The 26,907-nt window shown below is 43.5% G+C and overlaps 1 protein-coding gene across 1 annotated transcript in view; it reads right to left on the reverse strand.

The window, feature by feature from the left end:
* FSTL4 (follistatin like 4) overlaps window positions 1–26,907 on the reverse strand; it is a 542,960-nt gene that overhangs the window by 321,490 nt on the left and 194,563 nt on the right. Inside the window, exon 3 of the mRNA XM_035014126.1 lies at window positions 22,077–22,110. Within this exon, the coding sequence (XP_034870017.1) occupies window positions 22,077–22,110 (34 nt within the window). The remainder of the gene's footprint in view (window positions 1–22,076; window positions 22,111–26,907) is intronic.

Here is a 26,907-nt window from a genome sequence, read left to right on the forward strand (position 1 = left end):
TTGTAATTAAAAACTCTTTGATGAAGAAGTACTTTCAAAATACGTTAATATTCTGTTACTCACCAAATTTTGACTACTGGTTGTCAGTACCCACTGATGACTATTTTAACACCATCATTTGTTCTTTATTTCTTATCTGGCATTGTACCATAAACAAGAGCTTTCCTTTATCCCCATTTTTTCATTCATTCATTTATATAAGATTGGACTCATGGAATCCCTATTTTAGTCAGTGTGTTCTAATCCTGTTCTGATTATCTTTTGCTGCTCAACCAACCATTCAAAAATCTAGTGGCTTGAGGCAACAAGAGATATTTTATTATCTCTCACTGTTTCTGTGGGCCAAGAGTCTGAAGGAATTGACTCTGGCTCAAGGCCCCTTGGGTGGTTGAAGTCAGACAACAGCTGGACTTGTAGGGTGGGGGAGACCAGCCAGCTGAGGGCTTGCTGAGCCTCTCTCTCTCTTCATGCAGTCGCAGAGACTCTCCATGTGGTCTTCCCACATTGGCTCACTTGGGTTCCCTCACAGGAGGATGACTTCAGGGCAGTCAGTTTGTGCAGCAGTGTGAGTGATCCAGCCAGCAAGGTAGAAGATTTATCACCTTTTATGACAAAGCCTTTAGAGGCCATGTAGCATGACTTCTGTCACAGTCACAGTCTGCCTAGATTCAAGGTGAAGGAAACAGATCTCATTTCTTGATGGATGGAAGGTCAAAGTGCCATTGTAAGATGGCAAATAATGTTGTGGTCATCTTTGGAAAATATCATCTGCTCTCTGACCACAAGAATTCACCTCCCTTCTGTAAACACACATGCCATCCTCTCCCTAATACCCCCAGTCTGTCAGTGCACCAGCACAAAATCCAGGATCTTGGGATCTGAATTAGGTCCAGGTTCAGATAAGGATCCTTATGGTAAGGTTCCTTGGGTTCAGCTCCTTGAGTCCAGGTGCTGTTCCCCTTAATCTGAAGACATGTAAGCTAAGGAAACACATGCTCCACTCCCCGCCATACACCAATTTATAATGGTGAGACAGGCGTGGGGATAACATGGACAGATATTTCCATTAAAAAAAAATAAAAAAATAAAAAGGTAGAAAATGTGAGGCATGTTTCAATTACTGATCTACAGCATTTGTGAAATCCAACAGGAACTTATCCTCAGGTCCTTGATTAGGAATAATTCTCTGTGGCTCTTGGCACCAACCCTTTGAACCATCTATCTTTTCCATAAAAACTAGCCTATGTTTTGTAGTTAAAAGTTCTTTCAGCCTGCTTCCTACACATAGAAGTTAGGGCATTCAGGGGCCTCTTCATTTTGTACTGTCTCTGTCCCTTTTATTCCAAACTTGTAAAATTCTTTTTCTTTTTTTTTTTTGGAGAAAAGATTCTTTATTAAAATATGTTCTGAGGTGTAGTGATTTGCTTTGCTATGAAGTATTTTATTGTAATATATCCAACATGTTATGTCTTCCTCAGTGAATTGTTTTTTTAACTTCACACAATATCATTTATACCCATAATATTACTGTCTCTGAATAAGTATCTGGAATGGTTAAAGGAAAGGATATAAAAACAAATAGTTAAAAAGAACACAAATAGACTAGTATAATTCTTCAAAAAAACCACTTGTGGGTTTTTTAATATACCCATTTATAGTATACTATATGACGGTTAATTTGATGTGTATCAAACTGGCTGGGGTACAGTGACCAGGTATTTGGTCACACATTCTTCTAGATGTTTCTGTAAAGGTGTTTTTTTGAATGAGAGTAACATATAAATTGGTGGACTTAGAGAAAAGCAGATTACCTTGTAAAATGTGCGTGGGCCTTGTCCAATCAGTTGAAGGTCTGACTAGCACAAAAACTGCTCTCCCCTGAGCAAGAAGGAATTCTGTGAGTAAACTCAAGCTTCAACTCCTTCCTATGTCTCCAGCCAGCCAGCCTACCTACTCAAAGTTTGGACTTGCTAGACTCCCTAATCATGTGATTCAATTCCTTAAAATATATCTCCTTCAATAGAAACATACTCTGTAGAGAAGCCTGAGTAACACATACTCTTTCAGACAAAAGCCTAGCCCACAAACCTCTTCAAGATAAATCCTACTGGATCTTGGGCCCCCTAAGGGGCTGTTGTGGGGTAATCCTCTTAAGATACTACAAGTCTTATTGCTCAACAGAAAGGCACACCCCTGAGATCTTCAGAAGACCTTTTTTTTTTCCCCCCCTCCTGGGAGGGAAGGCCTATGATACTTTAAATTTTTCCCAAGTTTTAAAAAAGAATCTTACAGGTTCCTCCATGGATTTGATCTTTGCCCTGAAATCTTTTCTTAATGGGACCACTTTTTGCCATTTTGAGAGGCTATGAATGAATAATAATTTTATTTTCAAAGGCGGTGAGTCCTGACTCCTTTATATTTAACAGCTTGCTCCGTTGCTCCTCTCTCCTCATGTTTCATCACAAGCAAGAAGCAGTGTTTCAATATTCCGTCTGATCATCTGTTGAGTTGGATCACTGAGTTCATTTGGTCTATTTCCCATTATTTTATTGTGACAGGTCACAACATTACCAAACTATACACTGTCCCAATCAAGGGTCCTCTTCCACCCCACTCTTAGTAACATTTTCCTTTCCTGTCTTCAAGCTCTCACTGAGAGCCTCCTCAAGGTCCTTGAGGTTTCTGCTAACACTCATAGAAACCCTTTAAGCTTTCATCAGCAATCTCTTCAAGGCCCTTTCTGCTCCTTCCTACCTCCCCAAATCAATGTTATATGCTTTGATTTTTGGTTATGGTACCATTCCATATCCAGGTCCCAAAATCTATCGTGATTATCTATTGCTATGCAACAAACCACAACAAAACAGAGCAACTTATAACAATAAACATTTTACTACTGCTCAGTATTTCTCTACGTCTGAAATTTGGGGATGGAACAGCTGGGTGGTTTTCACTCGGGGCTCTAAGGTAATTGTAATCAGATGGTGGCTGAAGCTGCAACAGGGGAGGGGGGGAGCTGAAGCAGGTGGGGGCGTGTGCGGCATTATTCTTTGTTCACAGGGTCCCTCCACATGGTTCCTCCACATGGACTAGTTTGGGCTTCCTTACAGCATAGTGACCTCAGGACTGTTAGACAGTTTATGCGGTAGCTCAGAGGTCCAGCATGAGTGCTCCAGCCAGCAAGGGAGAAGCTACCCTGCGTTTATGATTTGGCCTTGGAAGTCACATAGCATCACTTCCAGACCCCTCAGCCCACCCAGATTCAGGGAGATGGAACATCAAGTCCACCTCTCAACAAGAAGGGTGACCAAGGCATGTTGTAAGAATAGGTACAATGGGAAATACCACTGTCGTTGTCTTTGGAAAATACAATCTGCCACAAATCCATTGTTATTTACTTCTCCTTTTTAAAACTCAAATTGCCTAAATGTGGCTACTTAGAGCCCTTTGAAGCTGGTTACTACATCCTTTTGGCAAGTCACCATGATTGAGCACTGCCTTACTTTCAGGAACAAAATAATGTTCCAGATTTACTGTGTACTTTTTCTGCTCCAGCAGTGGAATTAGCCATTTTCGCCAAGAGGTCTTGGTTCCTTTTAGTGGAGAATCTAGGTGCTAGAAGTTCTCAGTGCTGTGGGACTGTCATGCTTCTGGCCCATCTCAGCAGACAATGCTAGGAAATGTTACAAATACACATGCACACTTTGAATTCTTACTAATACTTCCAACTCCAGTCCAACGAGGAGCAGTACATCCCAGATCTTCCTTGTTCCGTATTTGTGACCTCCTTTCCAAGGGAGTTATCATTATATTCAATATACAGACTCATGGGTCTGCTATTGTGTTTTTTAAATTATGCTTTACTCAGTTAAATTAGTTTCCCTCTATGCTAGTCCTTCTTTTCTAATAATCTTCTGAAATAATGAGTATTAGATTTTTCAAATGCTTTTCTTATATCTAGTGATATGATCATACGACTCTTCTACTTAAAATCGCTGCTGTCGTGAAAGACATCAGGCCATTTCTAGTGGCAATCAAACTTCTAATATTGGGATAATCCCAAATTACCATGGGTTCATTCTCTTTTATTAATACATGACTAAATTCAGTTTGCTAGTTTTTTTCCTTAGGATTTTCACACTATGTTTAAGATCTACCTTTCTTTCATACCCTTCTTGCCAACACTTGCGTGTCAAGTATATTCTAGCCTCATTCATACATGTCCCCTTTTTCTACATCCTGGAATAGTTCATGGGGGATTGAAATTCTTAGTCCTTGAATGTTAGTTAATACTCACGGATATCTGGATCTGGTATCATCGTTGTGGGAAAATTTCTAGTTAAAAGTCTGACTATTTCTTTAATGATTATAAGGCTAGTTGGGTTTTTAATTTCTACTTAAGTTCTAGCAAGTTTTATTTCACTCTTTTTTTTTTTGGAATTGGACCACTAGAGCTTTCAACTTTATTGGCAAAAAGGATTCTGTTATTGTTTTAATGTCTGCAGCTTCAGTGATTACATCTTTTTATTTCTCATATTATGCATTTATTCTCTCTCCTCCCCTCCTTCCTCTCTCCAGCTTTATTCTCTTACAGAGTTTTGTCAGTTTTATTAGTCCTTTCAAAGAACGAGCATCGTTCATCCTTTCTGTAGTGTTTCTTGTTTCAACTTCACCCATTTCTTTTTTACTGCTGTTCTTTATTATTTACTTTCTTCTGCTTTTTTTTGGTTTACTCCACTATTCTTAACCTACCTTTGTGAGTTGTATGTTTAATTCATTAACTTTGAGCCCTTTCTTCCATTTTAATGGAAATACTTAAGATGATGGATTTCCCTCTAATTTCCATTCTAGCTGCCTCCCACAAATTTTAATATGTACTGTTTGTTATTGTTCAGTTAGATTTTCCCATTTTTTTTCCCTTCCACTCATGTATTATTTAGACAAGTATTTAGTCTTCAAACATAGGAGAGTATTTCTGGTCCCTTTTTTAAAACTTTTTACTTAACTGCATCAAGGGCAGTAACTTTGTAAGAACTGCTGTATGGTTTAGCATGTGGCAATCTTCTCAAACTTTCTTCGTGCACTTGAGGGACAGGGGTACTCCCCACTGTGCTGTGTGCATTCTGGCTTCTATCTCTTCTCCTTCTAGCTTTTTTCAGTGACATCTCATTTGCTCTTAAATCCATCCACTGATCCTGACAATTCTGATTACAATTTTTATTCCTAAGAAATGATACTTGGTTATTTTCCACATCATCAAGGTCATTTGTTACAGTCTTACTCTTTGTTCATATTTTCAGCTCCCTTTTTTAGATCTTGTAATAAACACTGTTATTTTTTTATTCTGTATCTATTAATACCAGTATATGAAGTTCTGCTTCTACTGGTTTTCACTTTGGTGTCTTTTTAATTTTGTTAGGTATTTTTTGTTTTTGACTGTGAGCTCATGTTCTGTGGGCGGTAACCTGTCAAAATCATTTAAGACCTATGTTGAAGATGGATTCTTCTGGACAGGACTTGTATTGGCTTTACTATGTGTCTCAAAGTGCTACCAACCAGGACTGCTTTAAACTGAATTCTTGGGGCACTTGGGTGGCTCAGTTAGGTGTCTGACTTAGGTTCAGGTCATGATCCCAGGGTCCTGGGATCAAGCCCTTCATTGATAAAAAATTTAAAAGAAAATAAATCAGAGGGGGAGATGAACCATGAGAGACTATGGACTCTGGAAAACAATCTGAGGGTTCCAGAGGGGAGGGGGGTGGGGGATGGGTTAGCCCGGTGATGGGTATTAAGGAGGGCATGTGTTGTAACAAGCAGTGGGTGTTATACGCAAATAACGAATCATGGAACACTACATCAAAAACTAATGAAGTATTGTATGGTGACTAACATAATAAATAAATAAATAAATAAATAAACAAACAAACAAACAAACAAACAAACAAACAAATAAACTAAATTCTTGGTTTGAGGTTTTCTCAGCAGCCTGTTTATGAATTCAGCTGAAAATCCAGCTCATGATTCTAGTTCTTGAAGGAGATATTTTTACCCTCTACCCAGCACCAAGGTTCAAGGGAGGCAATTTTCTTCACTCATCCCTGAGGGGAGACAGGGCACATTTACTTCTATGCCACCCTTACAGTAGGAACGTAGCTTTTGGGGGTCTCAGTTTAGGTGGAGGAGGTTTCCTAACAAAATGACACGTTCTGGGGTTGGCTCCTGTCCCCCATATCTCTTGAAGTCCTAAGAATCAAAGGTCAAGGTCACCCCCCTTGGGCAAATATGTTCAAAGCAAAAGGCAGCTTCAGAGTCTTGATTTTCAGCTTTCACTGAATGTTCAGACTGTTAGGAAATCTTCACTTTCCTGCCTTCTCACTGAGGTCAAAGATTATTTCAGTGTTTTGTCCATCATTTTAAATGGTTTTAAGTGAGAGAGTCAGCTAAGGTAACTGGTCTCCCACACAGCCAGAAACAAAAGCCTGCAAGAACTGTTCTCAAGTTTTCACCTTATTATTGCCCACTCTTCCCGAAGTAGTTGGTAAATCTAATTACTTAGTTTGGATGAAAGAAAACAACTTGGTCCACTAAATTCAAGGCTTTCTAACCCAATTCATTTCAGCGAGCGTTCGCTGAACATCTCCTGCTCGTCAGTACTACAGACCCATGGAGAACACACACCGCAGCCAACCCCAGCCCCAAGGCGGCTGAAGCACAGCCAACAGTGACGGTAACCCCGGGTCTGCTCGCAGGTTGGCCAGTGCTGTGCTAAGCTTTTTTTTTTTTTAATGTATTTAACCTATACAACTGCCATATGGGATAGAATGGTTACTACCATTTTAGAGGTAAGAAAACCTAGGCACAGAAGTTCAGTAATGTGCCCAGACTAACCCAGCTGGTTAAGTCAGATCACACTCACAAGGTCTGGCTACATCAATTTGCAAAACCACATTGAGAGATTAGAGAACCCAAGAATAGGAATTGTGACAGTCCATGAGGAAGGCAAGTAGGGTCAGGTCCCCAGGTAGTGGTGGCTGGAAACGTTATCAAGCAGCCAACTTAGAAGTAGAATGGACTGTGGGATTCTTTGCACGATTCAGTGAGGATTTTCTTGCCCTTTTCCATAGTTCCCCACATTATGTGGTCATTGCACACGTACGATGCCTGTCCTGTGCTAGATGGACACATCTCGCCCTCTCCCACAAGGACAGAGCTCACCATCCCCACGCAGACCCTGTGGGTCCTGCCCTCTCACTGTTACTAATGATGTTTTTCTACTAAGTCTCCTGGGTGTCACGCAGCCCTTTCACAGCACAGTGGCCCACAAATTGGGCATCGCTGCTCCTGAAGACCAGGGGCAAGCCACAGGGAGCTGCGTGTAGCAGCAACTCCAGCAGAAGCGAGCTGCGTTGGCCTCCCTCTTGCCTCTGTTCCTGATGTGTGGGTGAAAGCAAGTGTGGGAGGGACTGTAAATCACAAGATAGTTTTTATGAAATGACTAATAAAGAAATAATGAGAACCCAATAACTACCAATTACAGAGGCAAGAGAAATAATAAAAATAATAAAGCAGAAAATGTACAAAGCAAACAATTAAGACTACTTTATTAAAACAATACTTGCTATTCAGCAAGCATTAATTTTCCCTACACAAGGGCAGTAACTGTTTATCATCTGAATTTTGCACATTAAGAACATGACACAGAGAGAGTTAATAAGCTCCTGCATGTTCTAGGACACTTTGGAGCCCAGATTAAAAGTTAGCCGTGCTCACTCTCAGGCTGAGATGTCATCTCTCATTAAATTCTAAAACAACTCAGAGAACACACCATGTTTATTATTTTTCGAATACTATGTGGCTGATTCTGGAGGAGCCAAGAGAATCTTTGGAATAAATACACTGATTAAAAAAATACTTTAAAAATGCCTTTTTTTTTTAGCTCGGTGGACCAAAATATATAAATCAGGACTATTCTGGTCTAGTGAGTACTGTAAATGTATATTAACAAATATCAGTGGGAAATATCTTTGGAAAGTAATTACTTTATAATATATGTGGAATGTCTTTTAAATACTTAAAGCAACTGATCCATTTTAAAGACATAACTTACATAAAGAGGCACAAATATTAATTACCAAGCTGGAAACTCACTTGCAAACTTATAGCCTAAAGTGAATGTGTACAGATCAAGGCATAAATATCAGAAAAGCAGATATTTTAATGGAACACTTAACTGCATAAACCAAGGACCCACATCTAGACACGAGAGTTCTCAAGGAGTACTGAGTATGAAGGATTACTTCAGCCTTTACACTAAATCCCTGTCTTTGACCCCCTTCCCACCTGCCAACATCTAACTCTACTGTGCTGTAATTAATAATAAATCTGAACATAAAATGGGCTGAAAACTCAAATGCCTACAAAGGCCACTAGATAATTTAATGAGTATGGTTCTTCTGGGATTTCACCTTGTTCCTATTTATTTTTCAAAACTGCATCTGACACTCAGTCTCAGCATCAAGGAGCCACTAGGGAGTAGTGTGGACTGTGGCGAATAGGAGAACATGTGCACTCTCTAAGGACGTGGCTGCTTACTCCAGGCCCCGCTGTTGCCATGAAGTCATGTGGGGCCCACGGTGACTAAAGCATTTCACTTTCCAAAGTGATCTATTTGGATCTATATGTACAATGTCCTTCATTTTAAATGTTGGCCAATTATTCAACTTAAAATGGAAAAATGAAAAAAACCCAACGAAGGCCAACATTATGTAAGTCAAACAAAACATGACCACGGGCTGAATCTGGACCATGGACCACCAGCTTGAGACTTGTCATACAAAACCAATACAGAACGGACACTGGGCTCAGGGGTCTTAGGAGAAGCCCTAAAAAGGGGCAGACAGGCTTTGTGAGTTCCCCAGGTAGGGGATGAAGTGGTTCAGTGGAAGTTCCGTGACGCCTTCAGGATCCAAAATGACCTTGGGGATGCTCAGGAGGAAAAGAGGTTTGAATCAGTAATGGTGGGGTTAAGCATAGGCCAGTAGGCAGGAGAGGCAGGTGTGGGCAAAAGTCCTTCCCAGCCCCTTGAACACCGGGGCAGAGCCCCAGAGCCGCCAGCGTTCATGGGGTGCTGGGTTAGGCAGCCTATGGGCACAGTCTCCTGCTCCCGCCATTCCCTGGACTCCAACCACAGTGGCCATGTAGTCTCCACCATCACGTCCCCTGGCCCACAAAACATACTCTCCCTCTGAACGTCACGGGAGTGTGGGACAGGAAGAGCCTCGCAGTGCCTGTAGCTCATGGTCTGTATCAAGAGTCGGGACCAGCACCCTAAACCCCGTTCAGAGCACTGGCCACAGCTTCCCAGTATCTGGTGTCTGACGCACCTGTCCATCTCCATCAATCCTTCCCACTGCTCCTGCTCCCATCACAAACAGCCACAGGGGCACCTGCTCTTCCCAAGCTTTTTAAGAGCAGACCATTTAGAGAAGGTCTTAGAGATTTGCCTTCCAGCTGGGAGTCCTGGGGACAGGGGTCCTAGGGAGGCCACACCAGTGACACACAGAAGACTCTGAGTATTTCATTACAGTGAGGGCCACTATTAAGGGCTGCCCACTAGCTGAAGCACCCCACCAGCCAGATCGCTGATCCTTCAAAAGCACATGCTTCCTCCTCCATAAAACAGAAGATCCCACTAGCTGGCCACACTGGACGATGGAGAGAGTTGAAATAAGTTAACTCAGCAAAGTTTATGGTGGGGCTTTAATGATGACATTGGTCACAATGTGCCCCCTCCCGCTTGGTCCCTTCCTCCCAACAGGAAAACAACATATGGAGAAGTATTTTAAACAACCGTCACAGCAAAGAATTTAACCAGAAAACTCAGCCAGAATACCCATCGCTAGGAAATGCTGGCTGAGCTTCTAGGGCAATGCTAGACACTGTGCCTCCCTCGAGAGAAGGGAAAACACGGCCCCAAGGATGGGATGAAAGGGAAGGTACCAAGGAAATCCAACTGCGGAGAGCCCGGAGCTTTATGAACCCTGCTCGTTCCTCGCGCCCCATCGCTGCTACCCGCTCGCCATGGGGCTTCAGACCAGTCACTTCACCTGTTCAAGCCTGTGTCTTCAGCTGTAAAAATGCGTAATCCCACAGGGACCTTCCAGATCTGTGGGGGGATCACTAGGATGATTCCGTGAAGGGCAGTGCCAAGCAGCAGCCGGACTTCACGAGGAGGGCACGACCACCAGGCAGAGTGTTCGGGCAGGCTGCTCAGTGGCGGGGGTGCAGCCAGGAAGGCTGGCTGGGGGCCTGGCCCTGGAAACCAGAGAACGAGGCACAGAGATGGGGCGGTGCCCAGGCCAGAGTGCTAGGCGCACCCAGAGATCTCTCAGATCATCGCCCTGGGGCTCAGGGCTTGGGCAGTGGCAGCACGGCCCTCACTACATTCTGACCGTCCTGATCCGTGACGCTGGCATCTTAATGGATCTGCCTGTCAGCTATGGATAAGCATGGAGCTAATAGACGTCAAACAGCATTTGCATTTCTGAGATGGCTTCATCTGCTCCCTCTCCTGGGACTCTCCAAACTGATACTTGAAATCTGGACAGACAGGTCTGCTCTTGGACAGCTCCTCTTCCAGAATCTCACAGGAAAGAGACAATTATTCAATTATTTCCTAAACAGCCAGCCAGTGCTGAGCTTATGAAACAACTAGCCCAACCACAACCACAACCACAACCAGAAGCTGCTTCTCAGCCTTCTCATCTTGGGAAGGCATGCAATTCCCTAAGAGACTCATGCCCCTTGTAGTTTCAGTAGCTTGCATTCATTCATTCAGAGTCCACTTCACCATGAGTTATCTTGTTCATTAGCAGTGCTGCAGAAGGCCATGAGAGATCCGGATGCAGGAGGGTGTCGAGGAGGTGAGCATCTGGACCGGGGTGCGAGGATCCAACCAGGCTGCCAGCTTTCACCCAAGTTCCCTCCGGGTGGTGACAGCAGAGTCAGGATGGAATTCTTGGTTTGGATTTCAATTCCTGGGACCTCTGTAGCTAAGAGAAAATGCTGCAGAACTGTCTGTCTGGGGAACATCTGCATTTGGGGGTCCCCGACACAAGGTAATGAATGTATTTTCTGGTTTTCTCTGGCTCTATTTTAAACTGTCATCATTTTAAACCATGAAATATGTCAAGTGATAATTAAACCTCACCACAGACAGGTACTGTGGAAATGATCAACTTTTACCATTTCCCCCACACACATTTTGAATATTCTGAATCCCTATGGTACGGGATCATTACTTTGATGGATGAGAAAAGTTGTCTTTATAATAATTTATTTTTAAAAGAACCAAAACAGGACTAAAAACTCTGTACTTTTGCACTGGGTTTTAATTTGAAAACTCCTGCTGTAAGCTCACATTGAGAGAGGAAGCGCGGCAGGAGGGAGGAGCTCCGACTGAGGGTTATCATCTCTAGCCCGACCCCGACAGGCTGTGGGACCTGGGACACACCCCTGGCCACCTCTGAGGATCAGTTTCCTCATCTGTCAGACACACCCATGCTAATATCCTCCTTCTACCTGACTTGAAGGTTTTCATGGAGGAGGACATGAGATGACAAATGACAAAGCTCTTTGAGAGCAAAAAGCAGCCTGCTAACACTATCCAAGTAGAAGATGCTATTATTCTAAATTCTGTATAGAGGGGGGAAGGGATTTGCTAGCACAGCTTTACACAACCACGGTCTTAAAAACAAAAACAAAAACAAAAAAAAAACACCTCATTTTATTTTCACCTGAAGTTTCTAAGCATGAGATTAGATCTGACCCTATCAGATAAACGTCCCCTCTTAGCCACAGGACTCCCATTTTGTGTCCAAATAGGCAGCGACTCAAATGATAAAAATTCAAATGCAGCAACCAAGCAGCTGGATGGGAATGCTGCTTCCAGCAAAAAAAAAAGAGAGCAAATAACTGCTAAAATTAGTAAAACAAACAGACTGAAATGTATTTTTACTCTGACAACTCATTTTCCAGACCTGTGATTTTTTTTTTTCTTTAAGGCATATTTCTTCTGAACGTGGAAGGTCCCTGTTTCTCCCTGGCTGGCCGGACCCCACAGGCATCTCAATTGCAGAATGACGACTCCACGTTTGTGAATATGAACATTTCAATCACCATTGGACAAACAATGCTGCATCTCCATGGAGAATGTGCTTTCCTAACAGACCTCAGTTGAGCCCATTTAAATTATTTGGTTAATTTCCTACAGAGTTCAAAGGATTCCTCCCTCTTTTTCTATTTACAGAATACAACTACAATGCCAGAAGGTGCTCATGAGAATTAAGGGAAAGACTGGACGTGAAAAGGTGTCCATTAAGAACTCTTCCAATCTAGAGAATTTATATGAAAGCAGTGAAGTAAGGCTTTGACCCTAAATTAATGTGTGGACAATTGAGAAGCCTTAGTGAAAGCTGGCTCCTGAATGAGAGGTCTCTTTGTACGTGAAGCCCAGGTTCCCCATCTCCGTCTGTGGCCCGCACCCCGCCACAATGCCATTGACAAATAGGCCAGCACAGCGAGTGCCCCAAACCTCCTTCCCAAAAGAGAACAGGATCTCTCATGAAAAATGGAAAATAAAGCTCGTAAGAAGCTTTATGGAGCCAAGCGCTGAAGTCACCTTCAGGCGAGAACCCCTTGGGAGTAGACACTGGGGTAGACACTCAGATGTGGAATCGCCGAGTAACAGCTAATACGCACAGTGGACCTTTTTTACCTTCCCGCATTCATGTGTCCTAACTGGGCAGAGCCCCAGTTGTCCTTAGGGGATCCACCTACCCCCCCATGCCACCTTGACTGCGGGGCTTGGCCTGTGACTTGTGCAGAGCCCAGGAACACGAAGGAGCCCAACGGGCTTATCACGGATTCAGGCGGGGGCACATGACCCCAGCTCGTCCCACCCGAGGGGACCTTAGCAGTGCTGCAGGAAATATCAGATCAGAGGCTCTCTCTCTTCCATAGGATGTGGAGTCGTACGTGGGGAGAATGGACTTACCATGCAGGGGAATCAACTAGAAGGGGGTGAAGAGAGCAACCAGGTCCCGTGCCCTATCCTAAGCATGCCTGAAGCCAGCACCCTCACCCCTTCACCCCCTTCCCGACTACCCAGTTACATAAGCCAATAAGGTCCTCTATGTGTCTGAGTTGGTTGGGTTGAGTTTTGCTGTTTGCAACCACTGACAGGGTACAGCATTAAAAGTCCAAAGGAGACCCGTTGTCAATATAGCCATCCTCTGGAGAAAAGACCCTGAGACTTCACCTCTACCAAAACATTCGGTGAGTTGTTCTCTGGGGCTCCCATACTGGTCTACACTGAGCAAACGCTTTCACACTTGGTTGTTGGCCCATCTGTGAGATGCCTGGCCAGGGGGCCAGCACACCCAGGTGGCCTTTCTGTCTAAAGGACACTTGCACATCTCCTCAGCTGACACATTCATTGATGTGTGTGCTCTGTAAGAGCAGGGACCACACCCTGTCATCACTACACACCCAGTAAACTCCAATCCACCCAAGGAAACTTCCATTAGCATCCAATAAACCCTCGAGAAACCCTAAGAATGGAGCTTACTTTCCACAGGAGCTATTTCTCCTTGGGAAGTAGTAATTATCAAACGAGGCTCTCGGACGCTGCTTCAGAAACACTGCAGGGGTGACATGGTAGCTGAGCTGAGAACTCCCCAGAGGCTTCCAGAGACTAAGACGGGTGGGCAATGGCCAGCCTACATGCTCAGGTGAACAGTAGCAGGCACCATTCGACCACGCTGACTGCACTCAGACCCTCCCTCTGTTGACTGCCCCTGAGCCCCCAAAGGCTATGGGTCACTGTCTGGCTCCCACGGAGACAGAGGCCAGTCAGAAGCTGCTCATTTCTGTGGCACACGTTCTCTGACTTCCTGGAGAGCACAAGGCAAGCTAATAATCTTCCCTCATGCGACAGTCAACATTTTGCAAAAAATTTTCTACATGCAGACCCTGAAGCATTTCTTGGAATCCAGTGGCAAGTGGTAGAGTGTGCAGAGAAGTCCGGGGTGGGCTGCCATGCACGGGATCTGACCCTGCCTGCCTGATCTGCAAGTGCCCCCCCCCCCCCCCCCCGCGCTGTGGCTCATTCACTGAGCACAGCACGTACACCCGAGGACGCACATGAAGCCCTCACCGCAGCCCCAGGAGACCAACAGACCAACGGCTGGGCAGCAGGGAGTTCCCCAAAGCGAGTGGGACCAAGAGAGAGAGCACCAGCAGGCCTCACTCATTTTGATGAGATGTCTCACCTTGCAGATTATTTCTAGCTTTGGCTCTGTTCCCACTGGAGTAGAGAGATTAAACATTTGTTAAGAGAACAACACTATCTGAAAATAGGAAGGCAGGTTTGTTGTTGTTTTTTTTAAAGAGAGTTTTAAAAAGATGAATTAATTCTCATGACAAGAAGAGAATTAGAACATAATGGTCAGTTGGACTCTGTACCTCATTTCCTAATAAAGAAAGACTGCTCAGCAGCAATGAGACAAAAGAGACAGAAACAAATGCCTTTTAAGTCACAGATAATTAACCCCAGAGGCTTGCCGATGGCACATGAATATTGCTAGGGCAAATGGCTTAGCAAGTTTGAAAAGAGCTTCAGTGTTTATATGGAGAAGACAATTTCAAGGCTTCCTGAAAAGCAGAAACACCCTTCTGGCTGATGGACCGGGCGATGGACGAAGATGCCAATGTCAACCTTCACTGTGGGGCCTCAGAGAAGAGAGGCGAGCCCCCAGGGCAGGGACAGGCCTCAGCAGGCCTCACGGGAGTGCTATCACCCTCTCTCTGGGCCATGGTGGGCCAGCTCAGCCTGCTGCAGGGCAGGGCTGTCTCGTGAAGGGCTCACCTCACTGTCCCTCTACATTGGCCGTGGTTGGCACCCTTTGGGTGTAATGACTTCTTAGACTACACAACTCTTCCCCACAAGTTCCAGATAGGGACCTTACTCCAGGTGTGCAGTCACAACCCCGAGGAGACTCCTCATGTGACAAGCACAGCTCGGTGCACAGGGGTTCCCCGCCCTGCCCAGACCTACGGAGGCCCTACAGTTTGCCATCGCAACCAGAGATCTAGCTCACCTGCACCAGCAGCTTGTTAGTACCTGTTAGCAGAGGGACCCACAAGTCCCCATAAGAGCACAGCGGCTCTCTGAGGATGCTCGTTAAGGAGAGTGAGCCTTCCAAGGACGCTGGTGAGAAGAAGTAGCACAGCAGTAAGGATGGGGGGTCCTGGAGCTGTGGGACCCAGAGCCAAACAAGCCGGGAGCCCCTATACCTGTGATTTTGCTTTATGAGAAGTGGCGATGTCACATCGAGTGGGAGGTACCAGGTGTCTAAGACTTCTTCAGGGCTTGCTGTGTATGAGGAGCACGGGAGGCCAGAGAGAAGGGCCCCGCTCCCTGCTCTCCCAGGGCTCGCCCTACACAGCGGCATGAGAGCCGCCCCTCGCTCGGGCCGTGACCGCCCACACTGAGTCCTGTGGTGCCAAGGCTCTGGGCGACAAGTCACACACGTGTGGTTCCAACGGCAGCACAAGCAGCTGCCCATCGTCAGCCCTGAGCTGTAGCCAGCAAGGTCCTTCTGCTTCCGAATCACTGGGGACAGCCGAAACGGCCCAGGCGCTAGCAGGAGACAGTCGCTCACCGAGAGCCTGGTGGACCTTTGATCAAGGACGATCATGTGCAGGGACAGGAATGAGAACTCAGGCTCACTCAGGCTGCCTCAGTCCACCACCAATCGTTCTAGGCCCAGGCACTCAGAATTATCTTGGGTGGGGGGCTCGGGAATAGAAGCTTGGGGTGACGCACAGCCTGAGACTCCTCTGGCTAATGCTGTGCATGATCCTTGGCAGAGGCCCTTGTCTTCACTCCCTGAGCTTTATTCCGATGGAGTAATTGAGGGGTTGATAACTATGATGCTCAGGACAATTCTGGTAGACCCTAGTCACCAGGTCACTTGATGACCTGAGACATTCCTCACTCTAGGTCTAAGGCCAGATCTACACATGCAAGATGGGAAGAACCATAATGGAGACTACCAAGGCCACCAGGCACTGATGCTCCTGCTCATGCTGAGCCGAGGGCTCTCCACACCCAAGCTCTCCCCGCCACATCTCCATGAGGTCATGAGGGGCAATGACAGCATGCTGCTCAGCATCCTTCCTCTGAGGACCAAATCTGTCCCCATTCCCTGCCATTTGAGTGAAGGTGATTTTACAAACCCCCAAGAGACCACGTGATGCCCCCTGGCCAATCACAGTGTTCCATCCCCTCCCTGCCACAGTGACTGGCTTAGGACTTAAGTCCTGATACAAAACCTGGCCAGAGTCCTTGCTGGGACAGGTCTGGGGTCATTCTGAAGAAACCAGTTGTACCCTCTGGGTTGGTGAGCAGTCAGGACTGAACTGGGACTGCTTGTAGCCATCCTGCAAGGCTGCACAGAAGAGGCCAACAAGCCACGAGAGGGAAAGAGAGGGAGGAGGCTTTAATCAGCTGTGCTTGCAGCCAGGGCCACCCTTGGATTCTCAAGTTTCATGAGACTTTCATGCTCTAGCCAGGGCAAACTGGCTTGCTGACTGTAATCCAGGGTCGGGACTAATGGTCTGTACTATTACAATGCCCCTTTTTTTCCCAATAAGATTGAGAAACATCCCCAAAGTCACCCTGTGAGTACATAGGGAGGGAGGATTCTACTGCCTGCCAATCGGTCATGATCACAACTGGGCAGCAGAGCACTGTTTTCAACCAGAACACACCAGCCAGCTGTGCCATCCACTTCCCACTCAAGCTGGGGCAAGCAGGTACAATACAGTTTTCCAGCAGTTGAAAAATGGCAGCACTACCCAGAAAGGGCCAATTTCTGTGGCGCTAGAAGTAGAAAGAGACAGATGTCACTCTTACCTTTTTGAGGCCCAGGGACTGTAGGAGAGAACCAGCAAGCTCCCCTGTACGTGAGTGAGTGAGGGTGGAATGGGGAAGGAAACTTCATCTCTTTGTCCAGATGGCAGTCTTGATTTGAAAAGGACCTATTACCCCAGGCACTGCCAAATTTGGATGGCTCCCTTCTAAATTCCCTGTATCTGCAGCCATTAAAGAAGTTACCTCAAAAGAAGCTAAGAGTTTATTCATCTGTTTTATGGAAGGGAGTCAGCCACTTCACATTATACCAAGACAGATTATGCAGGCAACTGAGAGAGCCAGAAAACATCTGCTAAACAAAATCAGAATTAATGGTAAATAGAATGCAATTCTTGATAGCCGAAGTTCACCCAGATGCAGAGAACTATAAAGGGGCTATGAGAGGCAGCTGCCAATTAAGGGCTAATTCCAAAGGTTTTCAGAAAGGGAGGCTCTAGTCACACCGCAGGGGACTGGCAGGTCATGTTTGTTCAGTAGGTTTGCTAAGGAGTCAGAGCTACCCTGGCTGTGTGACTGTCACTCCCTCATTCTTTTTCTGGGAAGACAGCAGCATTCCCGCTCTCAGGTCTCCCTCACATCCTGCCAGAAGCCAGGCCAGGCTGGTCTGGACTAGAACATGTGAGTGAGCCATCCCTGGGAGGGTGGATCATGCAACAGGACATCGGTACCCACCCCAAAACTCACAGCCTCTAATCATAATGCAATCGCAGACATCTGGAATAGTTTCTAGCGCACCCCATGTTCCTAAGAGATGGCTGACAAGGGCTGAATTATCCTGGCCACTTGCTCAGCTCACTCAAGTGTTCTCTCATGGCTGTAATTCAGGGTGATGGAATCAGTTAGAGAAAAGGACTGGTTTGAGCAGATGAATTCTGGCAGCCACAATCAGCACCAGCCCTCAGAGTGGACACGGGAGTGTCTTGGAGAGGTGAGGTTGGCATCTTTGGCTGAAGCCTTAGAAAAAGTTGAAATTAAACTGAAGATGTCTAGAGGGAGGTATAAAAACGCATGCAATGGAAAGCAGATGAAGATGCAACCATCTCTCCTTCCCCACGCAGCTAGCACAAGTGCCCCCCAGGGCACAAGGACAACATAGGACTGCACTGAGGGAAGAAGGGCTTGGTCAGCCGGGCAGGCACGTGCCCCTCCCAGAAGGCTTCCTACCAGTCCTGCAGTCCTGCCACACCTACTGGTATGGCATATTTCCCTCCAGGTTCCCCTGAGAGCCCTAGCCTTAATCTAACTTGGAATCAAATGACCCCTAGACAGTTTTCTTCCAAGAGTCCCTCTTAGCTCTCTAGCCTTGGCAGTGGGCATGAACGTGCAGAAGAACGTACACAAGAGAGGATCAGTGCACGAAAGGGACATTGGTCCAGAGGGAGTCCTTGTTCCCACAAATCAGCATGGGAAGGAAGGAAGGAGTCTCATGTGTAAGGTGCTCTCTGCTCTCCTCCTGTCATGGGTTGCTGAGGGTCACAGGAGGGAAAGAATGTAAATGCTCTCTGAAAAGTTGAGAACTGAGAAGTTACTCTCATTATCACCACATCACCATTCTGTCCATGCAAAGCCCTTGGAAGTTACTGGTACCGAGTCATAGGCTCATCCTGAGCACTGAGGGAGCACTCCCTCTGCCTGAACTCTCTAGAGCAGGACTTGCAAAGGACACTGCATGGAATGCCAGCCTCGAGATGATCAAACACAACAAAATTAAGATGCCATGGGAAACTAAATTTGGAAAATGCTGCATATTACACCCCCTTTTGAGAGTCATATTTAGCATCTTAAAGGTCTAAGGGGTTCTGCAGTAAAAGTCTCAACAACTAGCTCAATATTGAGTCCAGCATCAGCCAAGTGTATCATTTTCCTAGGGCTGCTACAATAAAGTTCCACAAACTGGGTGGTTTAAAACAAGAGAAATTTATTTTCTCACAGTTCTGGAGGTCAGAGGTCAGAGGTCAGAAATCAAGCTGTTGGCAAAGCCATGCTCCCTCTGAGGGCTTTAGAGGATTCTTCCTAGCTTCTGGTGGTTGCCAGGGATGCTGGCATTCCCTGGCTCATAGATCCATCACTCCCCTCTCTACTCCATCATCACAGGGCGCTCTCCGCTCTCCTGTGTTCTCCTCTTCTGCTATTACTTATTGGATTACAGCCCCTCCTAAAAACCTGGATAATCTCATCTTAACTTGATTACACATCTGCCAAGACATGATTTCCAAATAAGGTCACATTCACAGGTTCTGCATTGGGATATCAACATATCTTTTGGGGGGACACATGAAGCTTCTCTGAACATGGAGCACTTCGATCAGTTAGGAATATCCAATGGATATCCACAGAACACTCCTTAAAAAGTGCCTTTCTAGAGCCAAGGCACTCAGTGCCTCACTTGTCTATCACTGGAACAGAATCAGAGTAAAAAGACAAACCACATTTAGCAATGCATAGCTTGCACTCAATTCAGAAAACAATTGTTGAGCAACTAGAGCCTTGGACTAGGGCCATGAAGAATCTGGAATGAATGAGGGGAGGTTCTCTGTTCTTAGGAAATTACCTGATAGGATGCCTTAACTCCAAAATAAGGTAGGGTAAGCTAAACACGTTAAGAAAGAATTGGGAGGTATGAGGGAGAGGTGGCATTTAATAAAGATTAGGAACAAAGAGCATTCAGGGTACATGAACAGTATGATTTAAAGCTAGGAACAAGAAAGTGGGCCACAATCTGCAAATCATGACAAAACTAGATCCAAGGCTGGAAATAAGGCAGAGAGCAGGTCCAAGGCACAGGGTACATTTGAGTCACCTTTACAATCTCCAACCCCACTGTGATTTATCCTGGACTCCATTCCCACTGTTAATTTTAGTCCCTCTCACTTCTCACTTCACAGACTTAGTCAACAGTTTCCAAAAGTCACGTAGTATGAACTTGTGGCTGGTCATCCATTTGTACCACTGAACCTGGGATACAGAAGATACTCCTCAGTCAGATGTAGTATGAAAACAAAAAACAGGAAGACATCTTGGATTGTGTGACCCAGAGGCTACCTCCTCCAGACCTCTCCAAAATCTCCTGGGCCTGGTAAACTGAGCAGAAAAATTCAGTATTACTTATTTGCTCCTCTTTCATTTCCAACTGTAAAATAACCCTAAGTGTTCGTTGAGAGACAATAATGTCTTATTTTTGTCTGTAGGAATAATCGTTTATTAAAATATTTAGAGCATTTCTATTATTTTTACACTTGTACACTCTTCTGGAGAAGATTAACAACCTGGCCATTCAAGCAAGTGAATTCTCAGGCCTGAAAATACTTGGAACCAACCTGTAAGGTCCCACTCCTCCTTCCTTCCTTCTTGCCATGTTATAAGCACTGACATTAAGGCACTAAGCTATTTCAGGAACTCTCAAACACTCAACTTTGACAGAAATAAGCAAGAAAGACATCAGTTCACAATGCGGGGGGAAAAAGTTTATGGGCTGTCAGCACAAATTTGCTGGTACAAACTCAAAGCATGCACTCCCAGTCAGCCAGTTGTGAGAGCTGCTACTTCCAAAGAGGAGAAGGTTATGGGTGAGCAGAGCATAACTCAACCACACCTTTGCTCATCCTCCAACAATGTCAGTCTTCAGTGGATTTGGAGCCGGAGGTCCAATCCAGCCTTTTAAGGTCTCTGAGCAAAAATACACATGATTCTCTCAGACCCCAGCCTTACTATTTAGAGACCTTTCCATAGGTTTATATGTGATTCCATAGGTTAGGTTTATATATGATTCCATAACGCAAATTAATTCTAAATATTCATTCTCGGGGCTACTGACATGAATTAAATAATACTCAAAACCAAGTTTCATGCTGACTTTTCTGCTTAAGGCTATTTCTTTCCAATTTACACGGTCATCAATAAGAAACATGGCCTCCTGGCTCTACCCATATCCATCCAATTTCATTTGGTTTTGAAATCGACACAATGCAGCTTACCCTACAGATGCAGTTCAGGAGATGCTGAGCCCAAAACCAGAGACAATGGCAAATGGGAATGGAAACCACAGAGTTTATCCTAAAGCCAGATACCCAGCTCCTCTGAAACCAGGGTTTCAGCCCCATGGGTAGCAGCAAACAACCAAGGGGATTGGTTTAGCAATACAAACAGTATGCAAGACTTAGGTCTCCAAGCTCTAGAAACATAATTTGATAACATGGCTACTCTAGGTCTTTCATTGCAGTGCTTAAAAGAAGAATTAATCAGGAGCCAAGGATGTATTACATTTAGAGGTCAATGTGGAATTTGCTCACACCTTTAGATCACCACTCTTTCTGGAGACGACGCTACAGAGAAGTTTGTCATTAAGGCTGAAACCAAAGGCCGGACCCTAGACCAAGAACTCACTTTGATTCCCGACTTCCTCCTCCTAGTCCTGCAATAAAGAGATGATTTGCAAAGAATCCCCAAACCAAAGAAAAGACATCTTATTCGACAGTAGGTATTGCTGAAAGTAAGGGAAACTTCAATTTCTAAGGAAAGGTTTCAGAAATCGCCACCCATGCATACTTACCTCAGAAACCGAAAAACAAACATGCTAGAGGAACCAGCGGGGGAAATGAACATAATGGAATTGTTGCAAAAGGGACATTAACTGGTTATTTCTATTTCAGCTTAGCCAAAGCTGTAAAAATCTAATCACAAATATTTTTCACAGTGGCATCTTCTCCCAGTTATTGAAATACTTCAAACCATAAACCATTTTTTATTGATGTTGTTTTTGCTGGATGAAACCAAATAATTACTTCAAACTCCACTAATAAATGAGGCTTCTCTCAAGACCACAAACATGATCATGAAGAAGTGAGGTCCCCAGACCCCACTTCGGGTAGTCAAAAGTAGAAGACATAGTTCTCTCAAGCAGTCCTAGCTTTCAATTCTTACAGTCCTTTGAGGCAAGTACCAAATAGTCAGCACCCAGAAAAGGCCACATGAAATTTCAAAGAAAAGGCTGCCTACAGTCTGAAGTTCATCTTAGCTTCAACAAACTACTTCCAAAATGTCAACACTGAGAACGAAATGGATATGAATGCATTTTCCCTACCTTCTCTTCTTGTGACTTCAAAGCTTCTGGACTCCTGCAAGAAAAGAAAGACTTTGGGTTTTTGAAGAATAATTCATATGTACAGATACTTGCAAATATCTCACCTCTGCTAGCCATTTATTCACAAAAAAGATGAACACTTTCATAAGAATATGACATTCAGCAATGTTGGGTCTACTAAAGGCCCAACACACACACACACACACACACACACACACCAGTAAAGATAAAAAAACTTGTCGCTTTGGGGGCTTAATCAAAAAATATATTATTAATCATTCAAGTTTGTTTTTTTTTTTAAAGAGAGTGAGGTGGGGAGGGCCAGAGGGAAAGGGAGAAAGAGAATCTTAAGCAGGCTCCATGCCTGGTAGGGAGCCTGACTCGGGACTCAATCTCACAACCCTGAGATCATGACCTGAGCCGAAATCAAGAGTCGGACACTTCAATGACTGTGCCACCCAGGTGCCCCAATCATTCAGTTTTTAATGAACAGAGACAACTCTCATGGTCTTCCTCATGTGGAATCTGGACTGGTACCAAGTGTTAAGGAAGACCCTAGCCCCGACTGATACCACATCTTCCACCTAGACTGTAGGTGCTATAGTGCTTGGAAAAAACACAAGCAGTCAGGAGTCAGAATTATCTGACCTGCAGCAGGTTATGATTTGTGGTGCCATAATGAAGACCACCATTGCTCCTGAGTGGGTCATTGGCATGATCTGGTGATTGACTGTACTCAACTCAGTAGTTTCTAAAGGGTGGGATCTTACAGACAATTTGGACAGCCAGTCCCTGCCATTGGACTAAATTAAGCCCTTGGGTATTTTTTTTAAAATTCAATTCCATCTTCCTGCTTGTGCAGGGCAATAAGCAAAGTGTTTGAGAAGTTATATAAGCAAAACAGACAGAATTCCTATATTGAAAATATTCATAGCTGAAAAAAAGAAAAAAGAAAACATTCATAGTTGAACAGGAGGCTACAGAAGAAACACAAATTACTGAGAAGTAAAGGGGTAGTTTTACCTTGAAAAATACCAGTATATTCATATTCAGGCGGATACATAAAGAAAAGGGTTTTTAAAAGAACCTCTGAAATAGCACTGAAGAATGGGCAGGCTTTCAGACAGGAGTAAGGGAGGGAGCGTACACCAGGAAGAGAGAAAGGCTTAAGAAAAGACAGGGTGAGGAGAGAGAACAGGGTATGCGCAGGAAGCAGGGAAAGGCTGGAAACATATACTGTGGATTCACAACGAGTAAAAAGTACCTACGATTCATCATAAATAACCACTTTAGGATACAAAGTCTAATACTGAGAAAAAGTTGAAAAAGCCATGCTAACAACCAAAGAGGAGAAAATAAAATACCTAACTTGGGCCAACTTCTTGCCATGATGAAAAAGAAGACCATTCAGCACCACCACTTTTGTAGCAAATGGCATTGTCTTTCACACCTTAGTATTCTTGTCTAGTATCCTTTGGGGTCAGAAAGCAGAGGCAATATGAGGGATGAAACTGAGGAGGTACTTAAAAAGTGCATCCCCCTTCCCCAAATTACATTCTCTGACTGCCACCTGTAATGAGTCAAAAGCCCAAGTGGAAACCAATGGAAGACACATGCTATAGGCCTGCAGCCCATCAGCACAGCACAGTTAACCAAATGAGCTTCTAGAATGCTGGCTCCTGAAGGAGTACTCACCAGGTCAGGGTTCAGAAGAGGGACCATGGAGAGCACTCAGTGTTATGAGAGCTATGTAAGCTGCAAGGCCAGCCCCTCCCACACTGCTCCTCAGCTCTCTGCTGCAGGGGCTGGTACCACATCCATGGAAGCAACTAGTATTTTTGAAGCAGGGGAAATTCATAAGCAGCGTAGCAACTTGCACACCTCAAGAAGAAGACTTTAGGGATGTCTTATTGCAACTGTACAAAACTTAGAAATTTAGGAAAGCTGACATCTGCACAATGTTGTATCTTCTCACCTAACAACATGGTATTTTTCATCATTTGTTCAAGTCTACTTTTATTTCTTTCAAGAGTATTTTATAATTTTCCTGTATGTATTCTGAATATTTCCTTTCTGTATATCTTTTGTTATCATAAATAGAATTTCTCTTTCATTTTATCTTCTAACTGCTTTTTATTTGTATGTATGAGTGCAAATGATTTTTATATATGGATTTTGAACCAGCCACTTGACTAAATTTCTTATTGTTTGTAATAGTTATTCCATTGATTCTTTGGGGGTTTCCTTTTATATACTGATGTAATCTTCAAATAGCTATGATTTTATCTCTTTCTTTCTAATTCTTAGGTCTCTCATCTCTTCCTCTTGTCTTATTGCTTCAGCTAATTCCTCAATCTAATGTTAAATGTTGTGGAAATTTGGTGTGTCCATGGGCATATGGTCTTATTTCTGACTTTAAGAAGAAAACTTTAGTGTTTCCCTATTAAAGGGAAACAAAATGCTGGCTTTTGGCCCAAGGTATGTTTATCACATTAATGAAATCCATGCACATTTTATTGAGTCTTTGAAATAAATGGATGTTCTAGTTTGTCCTTTTACTTGTTTATTTATTGACTGTTTCCCTCCACTGGAATGTGAGTTGGGATGGCGCCAGTATCTTCTTCATTCTTGCATCTTCAGTGCTATCCTCAGTGCTATAAGAGAGCAGCTGCTCAATGCATATTTGTTGAATAAAAAATAAAATGTGTGTTGAATTTTAGCAAATACTTTGTCTGAATTTAGAGAGATTATCATGATTGTTTTTCTCCTTAGCTCTAGTAGAATTCATGGTATTCACCTATCTCTGTATTTCTGGAATAAGCATTTCTTAATCATGATGCACTTCTTAAAAAATATTGATGGATTCTGTTTGTTATTATTTTAAATATATTTTTTTGCATTAATATTCATAAATGAGATTGCTCTATTATTTTTAGGTGCCGTTTTTCCTCAGACTTGGAAATTAAAATGATACCAGCTTCATATAATGAATTCAGAAGTTTTCCTTTTACTGTACTCTGAAATAGTTTAATTAAGTGGAATTAAACGATCGTCAAAGGTCTCTTCAACTTCATTTCTCACATATTGATTAAAAGGTGAGGAAATAAAAGGTCAAAAAGGGTAAGCTTATCCAAGTTCTCACATATTGGTCAGTGACCAGCTGGGATTCAAATTTCAAAGTCTATGCACATAACAAAGCTTATGCACATCTCTACTTAATTCATGACATAGTGTGAAATCAGATGAGAGACACTTCTACTTCAGGCTATGAAAGAAGAACTTGCATTAGACCAATCCTTCTGCTAAAAACAACTATAAAAGTTGGATTTAAAAAAAAAGTTTTTGAGGGCATATCAGAGAAACAAATACAGCCAGAACTTGAAGAGTCAATATTCAGAGAGCAGAAAAGTCCACTGAGGTGCTAATTTTCCCCTTAGGGCATTGGCTGTTCTGCATTGAAGTCAAACAAAAAGTAATGCTTTAGAGCTGAAAGAAGTTTCACTGAATTGGGAGATACCAGAATTGGGGCTACCAAAGCAGCTAGAACTGAGAGTCTGAAATCCTGGAAAAGGAAACCAGAAAGAAATGAGACCAATAATCTGCACCCAGCTTCCTCTTGAGTTAATATAATTGTGTCTGAGCTGCACATATAAAGGACAAGAGGATGAGAAATAAGCAAAAAATTAGTCTCAAATCAGCTGAAAAACTAAGTATAGATTTTGGTACTTATCATGGTGCTAGGGAGACAAAAATTAGGCTTGCCAAGAAAAAGTGGCCCTGGTAAATGCAGCTGACTTTTCGTTGAGATCATTTACTCTCCACCAATTTCTATTCCTAGCAGATCAAGATGATCTGCCAGTATTCTATGTCTAACAAAGAGAAGTAAATCCTCTCTGGAAGACAAAATTATCCACAGGCTTCACAATTTTTCATACATAATGTCCAACACCCAAACCACAATTACTAGGTATGGCAGGAAATGAGATCAAATGACTAAAATCCAATTAAAAATACAACAGAGAGAGACCCACACTTTATCCAGACTTTAGAATTATCAAACACAGGCTCTAGAATAATGATGACTAATTTGTTCAGGAAAATAAAAGATGCTGAATTTCATCACAAATCACAATCAATTAAAAAGGAATCAAGTGAAAATTCTAGAACTAAAAGTTAAACAACAAAGAATTCAACAGATGGATTTAACAGAAGATTAAACACAACTAAAGAGAAGAATCGTAAGCTGGAAGCTAGATCACCAGAAAATAAACAGACTGAAGATCTGAAAGGAGAAAATAAAGAGTGGAAAAATAAAGAAGAGCATATAAGAGACATTAGAGGACATGGGGAAAATATCCAACAAGCATGTAATTTAAGTTTCAAAGTGAAAAGACAGAGGAAATTAGGCAGAATAAATACCTGAAGAGATGTCAATTGGGGATTTTCTGAAATTTATGAAAAACATCAAGCCAAAGATTTAGCAATCTCTATAAACCCCAAGCAAGACAAACACAAAGAAAACCAATGCTAGGTACTCATAGAAAAATAGTCAAATATTCAAAGACAAAAAGAAAATCTCAAAACCAGGCAGCGGGTGGGTGGTGGGGATGGAAAGGACTTATCATCCACAAAAGAGCAATAAGACCACAGATGATTTTGCAGGAGAAAATAATCATGGAACCAATAAAGGAAATGCAAATAATGAAAATCTTCACAATTCTGAAAACTAGAATTCTATCCCCAGTGAAAATATGGGTATACATAGGGCAAAATAAAGATTTATCTAGATAAACAAAAATGGAAAGAATATACTGCCGCAGATTACCACTAA

This window comes from Mirounga leonina, unplaced genomic scaffold (genome assembly GCF_011800145.1).
Source record: "Mirounga leonina isolate KUSES-001 unplaced genomic scaffold, KU_Mleo_1.0 Mir_168, whole genome shotgun sequence".
Taxonomy (NCBI): domain Eukaryota; kingdom Metazoa; phylum Chordata; class Mammalia; order Carnivora; family Phocidae; genus Mirounga; species Mirounga leonina.